This window comes from Tursiops truncatus, chromosome 16 (genome assembly GCF_011762595.2).
Source record: "Tursiops truncatus isolate mTurTru1 chromosome 16, mTurTru1.mat.Y, whole genome shotgun sequence".
Classification (NCBI taxonomy): Eukaryota; Metazoa; Chordata; class Mammalia; order Artiodactyla; family Delphinidae; genus Tursiops; species Tursiops truncatus.
Genome location: NC_047049.1, coordinates 45,623,363 through 45,637,645, shown reverse-complemented (window position 1 = coordinate 45,637,645; position 14,283 = coordinate 45,623,363). Strand labels below are relative to the sequence as shown.

The following is a 14,283-nucleotide window of genomic DNA, read 5'->3' as shown; positions in this document are numbered from 1 at the left end:
GAGCTGGATGCTGGGGCTAGCCTGCATATGAAGTCTGTCTCCACCACTTGAGAGCTCTCTGACTGTGGATGAATTTCTATACCTTGGCGTCCTTACCTGCAAAAAGGTAGTATGAAGGTTGATAAAGGATAAGTGAATTAATGTTTATAAAATGCTTAGAACGGTGCCTGGCACTTTATAAACACATCTATGTGTCTTATAAATAAGTTCCTTGCTTTACTCATTCCACTTACTAGATATGTACTCTCTAGTAATAGTTACTACATCTGGTTGAGAAAAGAGAGAAAAAATTGCTTTCATTTTCTCCAACAGAATTGGATGGGAAGTTCCCTTTTGCCTGCGAGTTATGCTCAGATAGAGGACTCTCTGGGAAGGAATTTACCAAGAGTTCTGGTGAAGAGGAAGCCACAGGTGCAGGAAGATGGAGGGTCAGGGCCCTTGAGGGAGGCTGGTTGGCAAGTGGCAAAGCCTGTACCAGCACCCTGGACAGCTCCCTGCAGGCCAGGGCCAGAATAGCGGTTGTTCCCCTCCTGCCAAGGCTCAGCTTTTTGCTGAGGCAAGGCGTCCTGGCCTGCTGCCAACTCCTCCACCCTAGTCCTTGGGGCTGCTGATGCACAGGTGGGGGGTTGCCTTCTAAGCTGGAAGTGGGAGGGTGAGGGAATTTAGTGTCCCTGGAGCTTCCTTAAGGAGCTGGTCCTGGACCATCTTTCTTCCTTCCTTCCTTCTTTCCTGCCTGCCTGCCTGCCTGCCTGGGTGAAGTCTGGGGGTGTGTGTGTGTGTGTGTGTGTGTGTGTGTGTGTGTGTGTGTGTGTGTGTGTGTGTGTGTGTGTGTGTGTGTGTGTTTTGGGGGGGATGTCCTGGTGAGTTTTGTGTGGAGGGCTGCTGCTTTGGAGGGAGGCATCCGTCCATCCTGGCCTCTTTTCCTTCCATGGATCTTCATCCGCCCCTCTCCTTGGCACCGACAGGGAGGGTGTGGTCACCTTGCACAAAGAGCAGCAGAGGCATGATGAGGCACAAGGAACAGGGAAGCAGCATGAGGACAACAGGACTGGTCCCCATGGCCTGGGTTTAAATTTAGGCTCTACTGCTGGAATCTCAGGCAAGTGCCCCAGCTTCTCCATGCCCAACTTCCTCATCAATAAGACAGGGGAAATAGCACCTACACTGAACCAGGATTGAGTGAGAATTAAATAAAGCAGCACACACAACACCTCTGGCACAGAGATGTGCTTAATAAACGAACCTGTTTCCTGCCATAGGGGAACAGAGGACTGGAGAATTAGGCATGAGCCCAGAGATAACTTGCCTTTATGCTCAGGAACAGCCATGAATTCTGTGGGCCAGAGAGCTGGAAGAAGGGATCTGCATCTTGAAGGCCCTGGGAAAGTTTCTCTTCTCTAAGATTCCACTGTTCTTTAGCCACGAGACAGAAAACTTCTGCCTTAAATTCCAACCCCCCTCTTTCAGATCAGATAAGGCAAACAACATATGCATACATGATAATTGCTCAGTAGGTGGGAAGACTGTCCCTTTGAAAGCCTCATAATGGGAGAGTCAGAAGGGACCAGAGGTCTCCAACTCAAAAGACCAGAGAGCGAGGCAGGTGATGTAAATTTGTGCAGCCAGCTGGAGAAAGACTGCAATGAGCTGGAGAGGGTGTGTACTGACTAAGGGCCTTCAAATAAAATTTAAAATAATCATCTCACCCAACGGAGCCCTTCTACAGCACCCATTTCCTGCTGAGGGCTGCAGCGAGTTAGGAGTCCCCTAACCCCTTACTTAACAGAGACCAAGGCTGTGACTTGCCCAAGGTCACCCAGAGCCAGGCCTGTCCCCATACTGGAACTTTTTCCCTCCCTCAGACAGAGGACAGTTTGGCCACTTCAGAGCAGGTGTTGGCAACTCCTTAAGTGGAAGTTTCTTCTCCTTCCCTGAGGTGTCTGGGTGGGTGGAGAGATTGGGCAATGGGTGGCAAGGCTGCTGCCTCTCACCCTGGCGTGCTGGTCTCCATCACCTCATCCGACAGCTATCTCAAGGACAGAAGCCAACTTTCCAATGCCTTCTGGGCGTCTCACCAGCCAAGGCACAGCCTGGAATGATAACGCCTGCTTAACCAGCGGGGCAAGCCAGGAAGCCAGGGCACCCCTGAAACTTTTATCTGCTCTTTACCAGACCCACAGCTGTAAAATGAAGATAAAACGACACATCTTACAGATGATAATAATAACCACAGCAGCCACTTACATTGCTCTTACTGTGTGCCAGGCACCCTAAGCTGTGGGTACTATTATCCATTTTACAGATAAAGAAGCTGAGGGATAGAGAGGTGAAGTGATTCCCCCCCTTCCTCCCAGGCGCCCTAACTAGTAGGTGGCAGAGCCAGGAGCCATCTCAGTCCTCTGCCTCTAAAGCCCAAGTTCTTTCCACTGTATCAGGATGCCTCCTTCGGGGTGGGGAGCACCGTAAGGGAAGAAGCGGTGTCTAATGGTAGTTTGCTTTTGAGGCCAGAAAGATGGGAAGAATCCTCTCTGACTCTGGAAGAAAGGGACAAACTGTAATCTCAACAGCACAAATCTCCCAGCCTCCACTGCCTCAGAGCCTCTCTCGGGCCAGTCCGCAGACCAGAACATGGACTCGATGTGCCATCCATGGTCAACGCTGGGGACGCATTAGGCCCAGCGCAAAGCCAGGGCGGCTCACCTTGTCTTCTGAGAACGGGGCGTCTCAGCGGGTGTGGCCCTCTTAAGGTGAGCCCCCCCTTGAACCTCTGCTGAGAGCAAAGCTGCTGGATCCTGCCCAGGAAATGGTTTCGGCGCCCACGCGGGGTCTCTTACGGCTCCAGGCGTAGACCCCGCCACATCACTCCCTGAGCCCACCCGGGACTTGGAGGCAGCTCTGGAGATTGGAGGTGGGGGTGGGGTTGGGAAGGGGGCGGGACCTCGCAGGAGCGGAGGGAGGGCTTGGTGTAGTGCGAAGACGAGACTGCCTGGGAGGAGTTAGAACGGGGAGGGAGTGAGGAGGCGGGAAGGGAGAAGAGGCGGAGCTGCCGGACCCGGACAGTTAAAACGGAAAGGGGGCGCACTGGTTAGGAGAAGGAGGTGGGGAAAGCGGTAGGGTGGGCGGGGCAGAGCTGATATTGGGGGCCCCGGGTGGGGACGAAGCGACTTCTCCCCTCAATCCCCAGATGCTCTTAGTCTGGAGTTCTCTGCTGTGACATTCTCCCGAAGGGCCGGTCGGTCGGAACCCAGTCCAGCAGTATGCGCCTCCCCTCCCCGGCGTGGAAGGGGCCAGGGGGCGGGGCCAGAGAAAGGGTTGAGGGATCTGTAGTTGGCGCCCCTCCAGTCACTGCCCCACATTCCAGCTGCGAGAACAGATGGACGTAGCCGCGGCTCACCTCGGGGACTCCTTACCCGCTGCGCGCTGAGATCCAGGCTAAGGCGGAGATCTGGAGCCCCTAGCGCCCCCCTCTCCCGCGGGGCCGGGGGAAAGCGGCCGCTGTGTGCCCCTCTCCGTGGGGAGAAGAGCGGGCGCGGACCCCACGAGTCCTACAACTGCTGGGGCGGAGAACCCGCTTGTCGCGCGGCGCACCCATCCTCAGGGGTTTGGCCAGGACTCTTTCCGCACCGAGACCCCTTTCTGGGGCTTCCAGCCTTGGCGCATCTGGGGAGAGGACCCCCTCCCGGCAGCGCCCCGCCCCCAGCCCCCGCCCCGCCGACGTCGCATTAGCATGAGCGACGCAAGTGGCCCGGGCACCACTCGGGGGCCGAGACTCGCCGCGTCACAGCCCCGAGTGTAAAAGAAAAAAAGAGTAGGCGGCGGCGGAGGAGGCAAGAGCCGACGCGAGGGGAGGGGAGAGCGGCGGGGCGAGCGAGCCGGCGGGCGGGCGGCAGCAGCATGCCCCTCGGCCTGCTCAGGCGGCCTCTCAGCGCTGCGGGGGTGGCTCCCTGCGCGCCCGAGCCTCAGAGCGCTCAGTCTCCGGCTCCGGCGCCTTGGCACGGCCGCCTTTCCTGACCGCCCCTGAGCCCAGCGGCGGCGGGTCCCGAGCTCGGTTCCGGACAGCGGCGGCGCCTCGCCGGACAGGGTCCTTGCCTTTCCCGGCGAGCAGGGTTCCCCGAAGTTCCGCGCCCTGGTCTCTGCACTGCAGGGCGCGCGCGCCCGGCCCCGGCCGAAGCGTCCTCGGAAGAGCGGCGGGGTGCGGGTGATGGAACCCGAGGCGCCGGCGGGTCAGGCCCCGGCGGCAGCCAGCAAGCTGTCGGAGGCGGTGGGCGCGGCGCTGCAAGATCCCCGGCGGCAGCGGCGCCTGGTGCTGGTCATCGTGTGCGTGGCGCTGTTGCTGGACAACATGCTGTACATGGTCATCGTGCCCATCGTGCCCTACTACGTGCACTCGGCCAGCGAGAAGCCCACCCTGACTTCCAAAGTGTGTGTGACCACCCTGCCGCCGCCCACTCCGGCCAATGCCAGTGCAGACACGGTCAACACCTCTGAGTCCTCGACGGCCGCGATGCCGGACAGGTCTACCGCGCAGCCCCAATACCCCACCGACAACGAGGACGTGAAGATCGGGGTGCTGTTTGCCTCCAAGGCCATCCTGCAGCTGCTGGTGAACCCCCTGAGCGGGACTTTCATCGACCGCATGAGCTATGACTTGCCGCTGCTTATGGGCCTGGGCGTACTGTTCGCCTCTACAGTGATGTTTGCCTTTGCGGAGGACTACGCGACGCTCTTCGCCGCGCGCAGCCTGCAGGGTCTCGGCTCGGCCTTCGCGGACACGTCTGGCATTGCCATGATCGCCGACAAGTATCCTGAGGAGCCGGAGCGCAGTCGTGCCCTGGGCTTGGCGTTGGCCTTCATCAGCTTCGGAAGCCTAGTGGCGCCGCCCTTCGGGGGGTTCCTCCACAAGTTCGTGGGCAAGACCGCGCCCTTTCTGGTGCTCGCCATGGTTTCGCTGCTCGACGCCCTGTTGCTGCTGGTCGTGGCCAAGCCCTTCTCCGCCGCGGCGCGGGCGCGGGCCAACCTGCCAGTGGGCACGCCTATCCACCGCCTCATGCTGGACCCCTACATCGCCGTGGTGGCAGGGGCGCTCACCACCTGCAACATCCCCCTCGCCTTTCTCGAGCCTACCATCGCCACGTGGATGGAGCACACGATGGCGGCGTCCGAGTGGGACGCAGGCATAGCCTGGCTGCCGGCCTTCGTGCCGCACGTGCTAGGCGTGTACCTCACAGTGCGACTGGCAGCGCGCTACCCCCACCTGCAGTGGCTGTACGGCGCCTTCGGGCTGGCAGTGATAGGCGCCAGCTCGTGCTTGGTGCCCGCCTGCCGCTCCTTTGCACCACTAGTGGTCTCGCTCTGCGGCCTCTGCTTCGGCATTGCGCTGGTGGACACGGCGCTGCTGCCCACGCTCGCCTTTCTTGTGGACGTGCGCCACGTCTCGGTCTATGGCAGCGTCTATGCCATTGCCGACATATCCTATTGCGTGGCCTATGCGCTCGGGCCCATAGTGGCGGGCCACATCGTGCACTCGCTTGGCTTTGAGCAGCTTAGCCTTGTTATGGGCCTGGCCAACCTGCTGTATGCGCCCGTCCTGCTGCTTCTGCGCAACGTGGGCCGCCTGAAGCGCTCCCGCTCCGAGCGCGATGTGCTGCTGGATGAGCCACCGCAGGGTCTATACGATGCTGTGCGCCTGCGGGAGCGCCCTCTGTCCGACCGGGAAGGCGCGCCTCGCAGCCCGCCAGGCCCCTTTGACGCATGTGAGGACGACTACGACTACTACACCCGCAGCTAGCAGCCCCGCTTCTCCTCCAGGCCACCCGCCCACTCCCCACCCCCGGGTCAAGGTGGCTGCTCTGTGAGCACACTGGCCAGCTCAGGCTCAGGTCCCGCCTCCTGCAGCGAGTACCCCAGCCCCTCCTCTGTCTTGATTTCCCCTGCCCGAGTCCCCTCTTTATGACCCTTTCTGTGTCCTCCTCCCTTTCCTCCAATGGGGCATGGAGCACCGAGGCACGTGAACTTATGTGCTCCTGGCAAAGACGAAGAGGCGCGCGGGTCGCCACCTCGGGGCTCCCCGATGTAGAGCCGTGCCTGTTTGTCCTTCCTTCCGTTCCTCCCAGTGCCAACTTGGCCCGCTGCGCTGCGGTGCCTCCGGGCCGAATCAATAAACTATATCTGTACGAGACCGAGTCTCTTTACTGATGGGGTGGGCGGCCGGGCAAGGGGCCAGGGCAGAATGGGAGGGTGAGATGGGTCTAACCCAAATCCGGGTCTCAGTCCAGCGGGCATGCAGGAAGCCTGTTGCTCTTTTGCTACCTGGAAAAGGAGATACGAAAGAAGCAAACTCAACAAGGGCTCCCACCCACAAACACCCTGGTGCCTAGGCCGGCCTCAGCCCGCGACAGCCCCTCCCTCACGCAGGCCTAGCGCAGCGCCCCAGGGCGCCGCCCGGGGGAGCCTGAGGACCCGCTCCCTCCGGGTGCGCTGGTCCCGCCCCTTGAGGACACACCCTGAGTCTAAGACAGAGCTCTTAGGCGCCCAAGCTTCCCTTCCCTTCGAGCCTGGCAACCTGTCCCGTCCAGTCTCCGAAAGAGAATAGGGGTGGAACTGTTATGGGCAGCTGAAAAAAAACCGGCTGCATCCTTAAGGGCTTGATTTCTCGAGACGCGTGCGTGTGATTGTGTGTTCGTTAGACCACTGGACTCTATCCTACGAGGAGTGGAGGAACAGTTGTCGATGTGTCCGCTGTGTTCCAGCTATACGGGCTTGAGTCAGGGCTGGAGAGAATGATAGTGTGAGAGCTGATACCAACCCCACCCTACCCGGTCCTGAGTGCAAGCAAGCGCCCAGGGCTGCCAGAGAAGTCTCCCCACCTTGAGTGGGGGTCCCCAGAGTCCCAGACCAGCGTGTGTGCACCACTCCCAGTCCTGCAACCTGCGGCCTCCTGAAGGCTGCAGAGTCCTCGGATTCCGGCATGGAGAGGTCGCCGTGTTGGGGTACGCCTGTGTATTAGACAACGTCTGTGGGGGTCTGTACTGCTGGTGTGTGCACGTCTGTTCTGACTCTGTGTGTCCGGCTGTGTGTGTGTCTGTCTGAGCAGGGTCTCTCTTTGTGAGTCTGTCTGTGTGTGTTCGTGTGTAAGGATCTATATGGGGTGGGGGGGAATGCATTGTCTGGGAGGAATGTCTGCCTCTGGCTGCGTGTCTCTAAGCATCCCCAGGTCTGTATCCTGCATATTCCCTGTAGTGCCAGCCAGGATGACTGGGAATAGAAAAGGACCTGCAGTGATCGATAAACAGGTTGTTTTATTTATTATTATTATTATTATATTGTACAAGGAGTTGTAATAAGGTTTGAGCCTGCCCTGGACAGTGGGGAGGCACAGATTTACCCAGACCCAACCCTCCCCCGGGTTCTGCAGAGGCAGCCGCGGCTAGGATAAAGGGGTTAGGGGAGCGCAGGGACTGGGGAAGGCTGAGCTGAGGGCGATGGGCACGGGCGGGGCCACGTTCTGCACCCCCCATCTCGGGCCTGGATTCCGCTGCCTTTGCTAGAGATCGTCCGGGAAGCCGTCAGAGCACGGGATGGGGACCGGGAGGTGGGATCCCGGAAGGCAGCGGAGTGGTGAGGCGGGGTGGAGGGGGGGGGGGGACAAAGGATGGAGAGGGTGAGAGGTAGGGGTGGGGCTGGGGGGAGGGAGGAAAAGGGAGAAAGGGGAGGGAGGAGGAACAGGAGGAAAGAGGGGAGGCGACTGGCGCGGCCGGCTCGCTCGCAGCCAGTCGCGAGGCCTGGGGACCCGGCGACGTCGGAGGCTCTGCCACCGACTGAGGCGGTGGCCCCCACCCCCGCACTGCTGACGCGCCCCCGAATCCCTTCCGGCTCACATTCTAGCCCCTAGTTCTGCTGGGTGCGGTGCAGCGGCGGCCGAGGCAGCAGAGACGAGGAGAGCAGGTGAGTAGGGCTGGACTGGCGGAGCACAGCGCGGGGAGCCGGGAGCGCAGGGAGGCTCCGTCCAGGGACCGCGCCGGGGCCGGGAGGCCCCAGAACCCGCGGAGTCCTCCGAGTCCCGAAGGGCAGCGGCCGTCGGGGGACGGCCAGGAGGCTGCGGGCTTCTGTGGCTCTGGTGTTTCTCCACCGAGAGTGGGGGCAGGGGACGGGGAGCTGGATGGTGCGAAGTTGGGGGAAAGGGCTTGGACAGGCTTGACTGTCAGCTTCGCGGCTTCACGTGTGTGTCCACACTTCTGAACCCCCATCTGCTAAGTGCCAAGGTCTGCACTTTCCGTGCCCAGTTGGAGGGTCTGCAGGTCTCACTCCCACCCCCTGAAGTGCTGGCATGCACCTGCCTCTCTCCGACTCTCTCGCGGAGGCGGGAGATGGGGTGCAGGCGTGGGCGCAAGTGGCAAGTATAAGCCGGGTGACAGGTAGCCCCTGGAGCACGCGGGCAGCCTGTGGTGCCCGGGCTGAGCTGGGCTTCGGCTTCCAGGGCAAAGCAGAGCCCCCTCCAGGCAGGCTTCAGAAGCCAGGCTGGTGGGAGTGTGGAGTGGAGGGCACCAAACTGACAAAGAAAGATACCGACACAAATACACCCTTTAGGCGCCAGCCCAAGGGCCAGTGAGGAAGAGCAGCTGGCCGACAGGAACAAAGCCCTCCCATGTGGCACCCATGAAACCATCCTACTTCCATCTCCTGTGCCTCTCTGAGACATGGGGTCTCTGAGGCTTGACTGGTATCTTCCCGCTATGGGCTGGCTGGGGGCCAGAGCAAGAGGAGGTATTGGCTGCATTGTCTATAGGGCCCTTACCACCTTGCCCTTGCCCTACTCGCCCCTCAGAATTCCCGTGGCTCTGGGGTCGACTCTCATCTGGACACCGTTGCTTCTGCTTTGCAGTGGGTCGTGGCAGCCCCTGTGCTACAGGGAGCTCGCCGGTCTGGGGACCACCTAGTCCCGAGTGCTGGGGGCACAGTGCCCGCAAGGACTCTCCCTTCTCTGCCCAGCACTACCAGGCAACCCCAGGCCCCTCCACCCCTGGACCGGGATTATCCATCTTTCTGGATGCTGTGTCTTAGGGTCAGCTGTGCCTTGCACCCAGCCCCTCTCTCCCACTGTGTCTGCCTGGGGGTAGAAGGGGCTAAGTCTTAGCTTTAGGCTCTTGGGAGAGAACAGGGGATGGATGAGTGGAAAGCATGGGTGGGTGCTTATGCAGGCTTATGCTTAGGGTTAGAGGTTGGGCCCCAGTAACCTTACAAACTGGCTTTTGCCCCTCTTGGCCTGGCTCACTTCTACTGTACCTTCAGAATTAATCCACCTCCTTACAGGCCTATTCAGGGGACCCCTAGGGGCCTGGGCTGCCTAACTTGCCTGTACCATCTCCCTCAGCATTCTCATGCCACCTACACTGGCAGCCAGCCGACCAGAGACTGCCTAAGTCACAGCCCATCCAGCAGGGTCCTCCCTGCCTTGGCCACAGGCCAGTCTCTGATAAGCCTCGAGCGTCTCCTGGAGCCCAGAGCCTTAGAGAACCTTGTATTCATTCGTGTGCGCGTGCATTCCTTGTACTCAGCCACCCAACACTGATTTTACTCCATGCCAGGCACAGGGCTACGGCTCAGAGGTGAAGCACTGAACACGGCAGGTGTAGTCTTGCCCTGGAGAAGCTCACAGTCTAGTGGGAGAGAGAGGTTTTAATCTGCAAAGCACATATCTATCGGGTCCCAGGCAGGAACAACGCAAGTGCTCTGCCAGTGACCCCTCATGGATCTGGAATGAGAGGACACTGTGGTCAGTGTGTGGACTGGTCTGGAGGTCAGGAGTTTGGGACCAGGCCCACAAGGAGGGCTGTGAACGCTACTGCCCAGCTCTGGCCTCCTCACAGGACAGAGGCAGGGTACCAGGCTATGGGAAGTGAAGGGTCCGGTCTAGGTGGCTCTTGTATTGATGCCTCTCTGCTTCTCGGTCCCCAGGTCCACACCTCTGCTTCCCCAATCAGGAGTCACCAAGATGCCCATCCTCGAAAAAACGCCCCCTAAGATGGCAGCAAAAAGTCCCAGCAGTGAGGAGGAGCCTGTAAGTGACGTTTGGATCCCTCTCTCCCCACTCACAAATTCTTGCTTCCAGAACAGTCCTGAGAGGGACTGACCCCCAACTTTTGCCTGGTCCCTAGCCCTGTGCCCTCCTGGGCAGGAGGCCCAGGCTGCAGCCCTGCCCCAAGTTTGCTGAGGAGCCCGGGGAGGCCTGAAGGAGCTGGGAGTGGCGTCAGGGAATACTGAGGGAATGCTGACAGCCACACTTCCTAACCTCCAAGGCCAGGGAGAGCCCTTGACCTGAGCCGGGCACTCTCTTTTCTCTCAGGGCCTCCCCTCTCTCCAAGTTCCACCTCCAATGGCTGTGAGCCCAGTGGAACTGCCTTAGGATGAGGCCGAATTCCCTACTCTAAGCCTTGTCACATCCCAGCCCCAGCTGCTGTCAGCCCTGGAGCCTTAAGCGCCGTCTTCCCCACTGGTTTGAGACAATGCCACCCTACCCTGGGCAGGCATCCTCCTTCCCCACCACACTCAACCCACCTTCCAGAGTGATAGAGCGACACATCTGATCTTCAGGCTGTTGCACACGGCGGTTCCTGTCTTCTTGACACCTCTTTACCCCAACCCTAACCCCAGGGCTTCATTTGAAAACCTGATCAGAACTTTCTGGCTTCTCCTCATGAAGTTGCTCACCACATTGTCCAGACAAACAGCCTGACAAACACCTCTGTTGTTGCCTCTGGTCCGTGGCACGTCCCTCCCTTTGGACTGTGGCTGCCTTGAGAGCAGGCTCTGTATCTCCATTGTCCCTGAGACCAGCCCAGAAATGTGAGCCCTGGCTCACATAAATTGCCCAGAAATGTTTATTGATCTAAGACCCCAAGGCCCAAAGACCCTCATTTGTACAAGTCCTTGCCTCTGTACCCAGGCAAGGCCAGAAGTCCATGAGAGTCTGGGAAGAGCCCCAAGGGGCTGAGACATCTGTGCAGAGACTTCCTGCTTCACTCCTTCTTACCCATCACTGATCCCCCATGACCCAGGCTGAGTCACTGTCAGAGCTCCGAAGAAGGGTAGCCTGTTTCTAGCAGGGGCTCTAGCCAGATCTGCTGGCACTCTTGGCCAAGCCACCAGCTGGACTGCGCTTTCTGTAGATGCTTCCCCACTCACCCACCACACAGATCCCCAAGACCCCAAGAGAAGGAAGAGAGAACTAGAGCAGCTTGGTGGGGAGGCTGGACCTGGCTCTCTGGGAGTGCGCGGAGCAACCTGGAATGCTGCCCGGACCCATCCTCAAGGGTTACCCAGGGCAGGAGCAGCCCGTAGTTGGCACTGACACCCTCCTCCCTCCCCCTAGGGCAGTGAACTCTAGAGACAGGCTCAGACAGGCAGAGCCCCTTCCCTCATCAGCGCACGCGCTCTGGTTCACTCACACTTGGGGTCCTCACACTTGGGGTCTGCCTGCCCAGAGCTCCCAGGGATGCGGGTCCACTTCAGTCCCTGCAGCAGCAGGAGCGGAGCACAGGTAAGCATTCAATGGACCCCCTTCACTCTACAGCCTGGCCGGGGTGGAAATTCACTGACCCCACCACCCCACAGAGGAGAAACCCCTGAAAAGAAGGCGGCCCACCATGTGCCAGCTTTGTAAAGTTTAAGTAGTAGCATGAAGAGTCCTGGTTTCCGATTGTGACCAGCTAAGTGAGGAAGAGGGAAAAGGATGGATGGAAAAGGGAGCAAGGGAGAGAACGCCCAAGGAGGAAGGAGCAGAAGGGCTGTCGGTGGGGGCGGGTGTGGTGGTGGCGGGGACTGATTTCAGGTCCTGGCTCTGCCACAGAATGGCTGGATGACTTTGGACTAGCCTCTTCACCCTCTGGTCCTCAGTTTCCTCATCTGAAAATGGGACAAAAATTCCTTCCCAGGCTAAGCGATAACACTGTTGAACGCACACAAGATCCCAGGGTGACAGAGCTCGTGAACTGAGAAGCCCAGATCAGGAGGACATGGGTGGCGAGTTCTACTTAGATTCTTGAGACACTTTGGGGGCCCCCAGGTATTACGGGTTTTCTCTTAGGAATCCATCTGGAGGGATAAGGATAGTAATATCATAACGTTTTATGATGTGCCTAATTGGGGCCAGTTGTTTCTCTTATTTAATTCTCTCTGTGCCCCTCTCACATAGGAATTGTTATTTATGTCCTATGAATGAGGAAGCTGAGGTTTGGAGAGATTAAGAGTGGAAAAACTTCCAGTGCATTTCCCCCCTACCTGCGCCCCATACCCACAAGGAGCTAAATGCCCCTCCCTGTGCTTCATAACTGGGAGGGATTTAATAAGGAGACCAGTGCATGAGTCACCTTCCCAGGAAATATCATGCAGAATTCTGGTCATTAGGGCAAGCAGTGAACTATACCTCACACCACCTTTCAACTGTCCAGATCTCTCCATTAAAGTCACACCCTTTGGGTCCGGAGATCAACTGGATCGTGGAGCCCCAGCTGGGAACAAGTCCTAAATTAAGAGTGGCCAGCAGCCAATACCAATAACAGGACCGTTTCATCTTACACTCATTCCTTATGGTTTGTAGGCACTTTCATATTCGTGATCTCTTTGATCTTATGAGAGATAGAGGTTATTACTTCTGTTTTACAGGGTAGGAAACTGAGGCACAGAGGTAGGGGTGATTTGCTCAAGATCACACAGGTGGTCAGCAGCAGGGTTGGGGCATGAACCCATGTCTGTCTGGTGTCAGCCTCAAGGTCTTTTCCTCTGCACTTTATCCCCTCCTAGAGACCAGGATGGGGCGTGGGAGAAAGCTAACAGGAGCTTCCTAAGTTCACAATTCTGCTGAGCTGAGCCCTGGAAACAGATGAGTCCCAGGATAGGGAACAAAGATGGGGCAGATTGAAATAGACACAGGGCATCAATTTGGGGACAGGCATGGGCCACACATGAGAAGAGGAACCAAAGCCTCTGATCCTTCTCTTCCAGGGGCTGCCCAAACTCCCCGTGCCCCCGCTGCAGCAGACCCTGGCCACCTACCTGCGGTGCATGCAGCATCTGGTGCCTGAGGAGCAATTCAGGAGGAGCCAGGCCATTGTGCAGCGGTTTGGGGCTCCTGGTGGCCTCGGTGAGAGCCTGCAGCAGAAGCTCCTGGAACGGCGGGAGAAGACAGCCAACTGGGTAAGAGCTGCTGGGAGGGGGCAAACAAGGAACCTGTGGGTCAGGGGGCAGAAAGCAGTCATGGAGACAGAGGGATTTGGATGAGGGGCAGGTAGGTGACAAAGATGGGGCAGGTGGAGGGACAGGCATGGGGGAGACAACAGAGCGATAGTGAGGAGCAAGGGTGAAGGACAGACAAGATGGGGATGGGGACAGATGGGGATAAGGATGGGGGACAGACAGGGACAGAGATGGGGGCAGGTGGGGGACAGAAATGGGGGGCAGATGAGTAACAGGGATGGGAGCAGCAGAGGAGAGCGTGAGGTCAGGGGAGCAGAGAGGGGTGAAAGGCAGGAATGAGACACTCATAAGAAAGGGTAGGGGGCATGGATGAAGCAGTAAACAACCAGGATGAACACTGGGATGGAAGAAAGGAGATAGTGTGGGACAAAGCTGAAGGACAGGCGTGGTAGACGGGGAGCACACAGGCCCTAGCCCGTAAATGGGGCTCAGCGTATGTTTGTGGAATGAATGAATGAATGAAAAAAGTACATGATCTACTGAAGGGTCCCCATTTTCCCCTGGGGCTGCCAGGATGGGACTGGTGCGCTCCACAGGCGAGATGTGTGTGGCCATTGGGGGTAATGGCACCCTTCCCCACCCTCCCTGGCAGGTGTCTGAGTACTGGCTGAATGACATGTATCTCAATAACCGACTGGCCCTGCCTGTCAACTCCAGCCCAGCTGTGATCTTTGCCCGGCAGCACTTCCAAGATACCAGTGACCAGCTAAGGTGAGGCCCCCGTGACCCTGGGCTCACAGCTTGGGAGCCTGCCTGGAGGAGGGGGCCTGGCACCAGCACCAGGAAGGAGAGGTTGAAACTCATGCCTCGGCTGAGCTTTCTGAGGCCGAATAGCCCTGAGACAGTGGCATCCAGGCCATGGTGTCAGAAGGAGGTTAGGCAAGTGGCACGTGGGTAACAAACACAGGGTCTTCCTCAGAATGTATCTGTTTGGGGTGGGGTGGGGAGGTCACGGGCCCCCAGGTGTCCCCATGGCAGTCTGGGCCTGGTTGAGGCCCTGGGAGGAAGCCTGTAGCCTCTGATCCTGCCAGC

At 58.7% G+C, this 14,283-nt stretch overlaps 2 protein-coding genes across 2 annotated transcripts in view; both read left to right on the top strand.

Annotated features, from left to right (window-relative positions):
- The first annotated feature begins 4,201 nt into the window (after positions 1 to 4,201).
- On the top strand, positions 4,202 to 5,788 carry SLC18A3 (solute carrier family 18 member A3). Its single transcript, XM_004318016.2, has one exon. It carries the CDS (start codon positions 4,202 to 4,204, stop codon positions 5,786 to 5,788), a length of 1,587 nt encoding a protein of 528 aa, XP_004318064.1.
- Positions 5,789 to 7,794: 2,006 nt separating this feature from the next.
- The window catches only part of CHAT (choline O-acetyltransferase), a 49,889-nt gene continuing 43,400 nt past the window's right edge, over positions 7,795 to 14,283 (top strand). The window contains exons 1-4 of the mRNA XM_033841849.2: positions 7,795 to 7,944; positions 9,955 to 10,057; positions 13,000 to 13,191; positions 13,844 to 13,962. Of these exons, the coding sequence (XP_033697740.1) occupies positions 9,992 to 10,057; positions 13,000 to 13,191; positions 13,844 to 13,962 (377 nt within the window). The 5' untranslated portion in view covers positions 7,795 to 7,944; positions 9,955 to 9,991. The remainder of the gene's footprint in view (positions 7,945 to 9,954; positions 10,058 to 12,999; positions 13,192 to 13,843; positions 13,963 to 14,283) is intronic.

What these genes read in the sequence shown, in the direction of transcription:
- SLC18A3 (XM_004318016.2), top strand. Translation starts at nt 4,202, where the DNA reads ATGGAACCCGAGGCGCCGGCGGGTCAGGCCCCGGCGGCAGCCAGCAAG.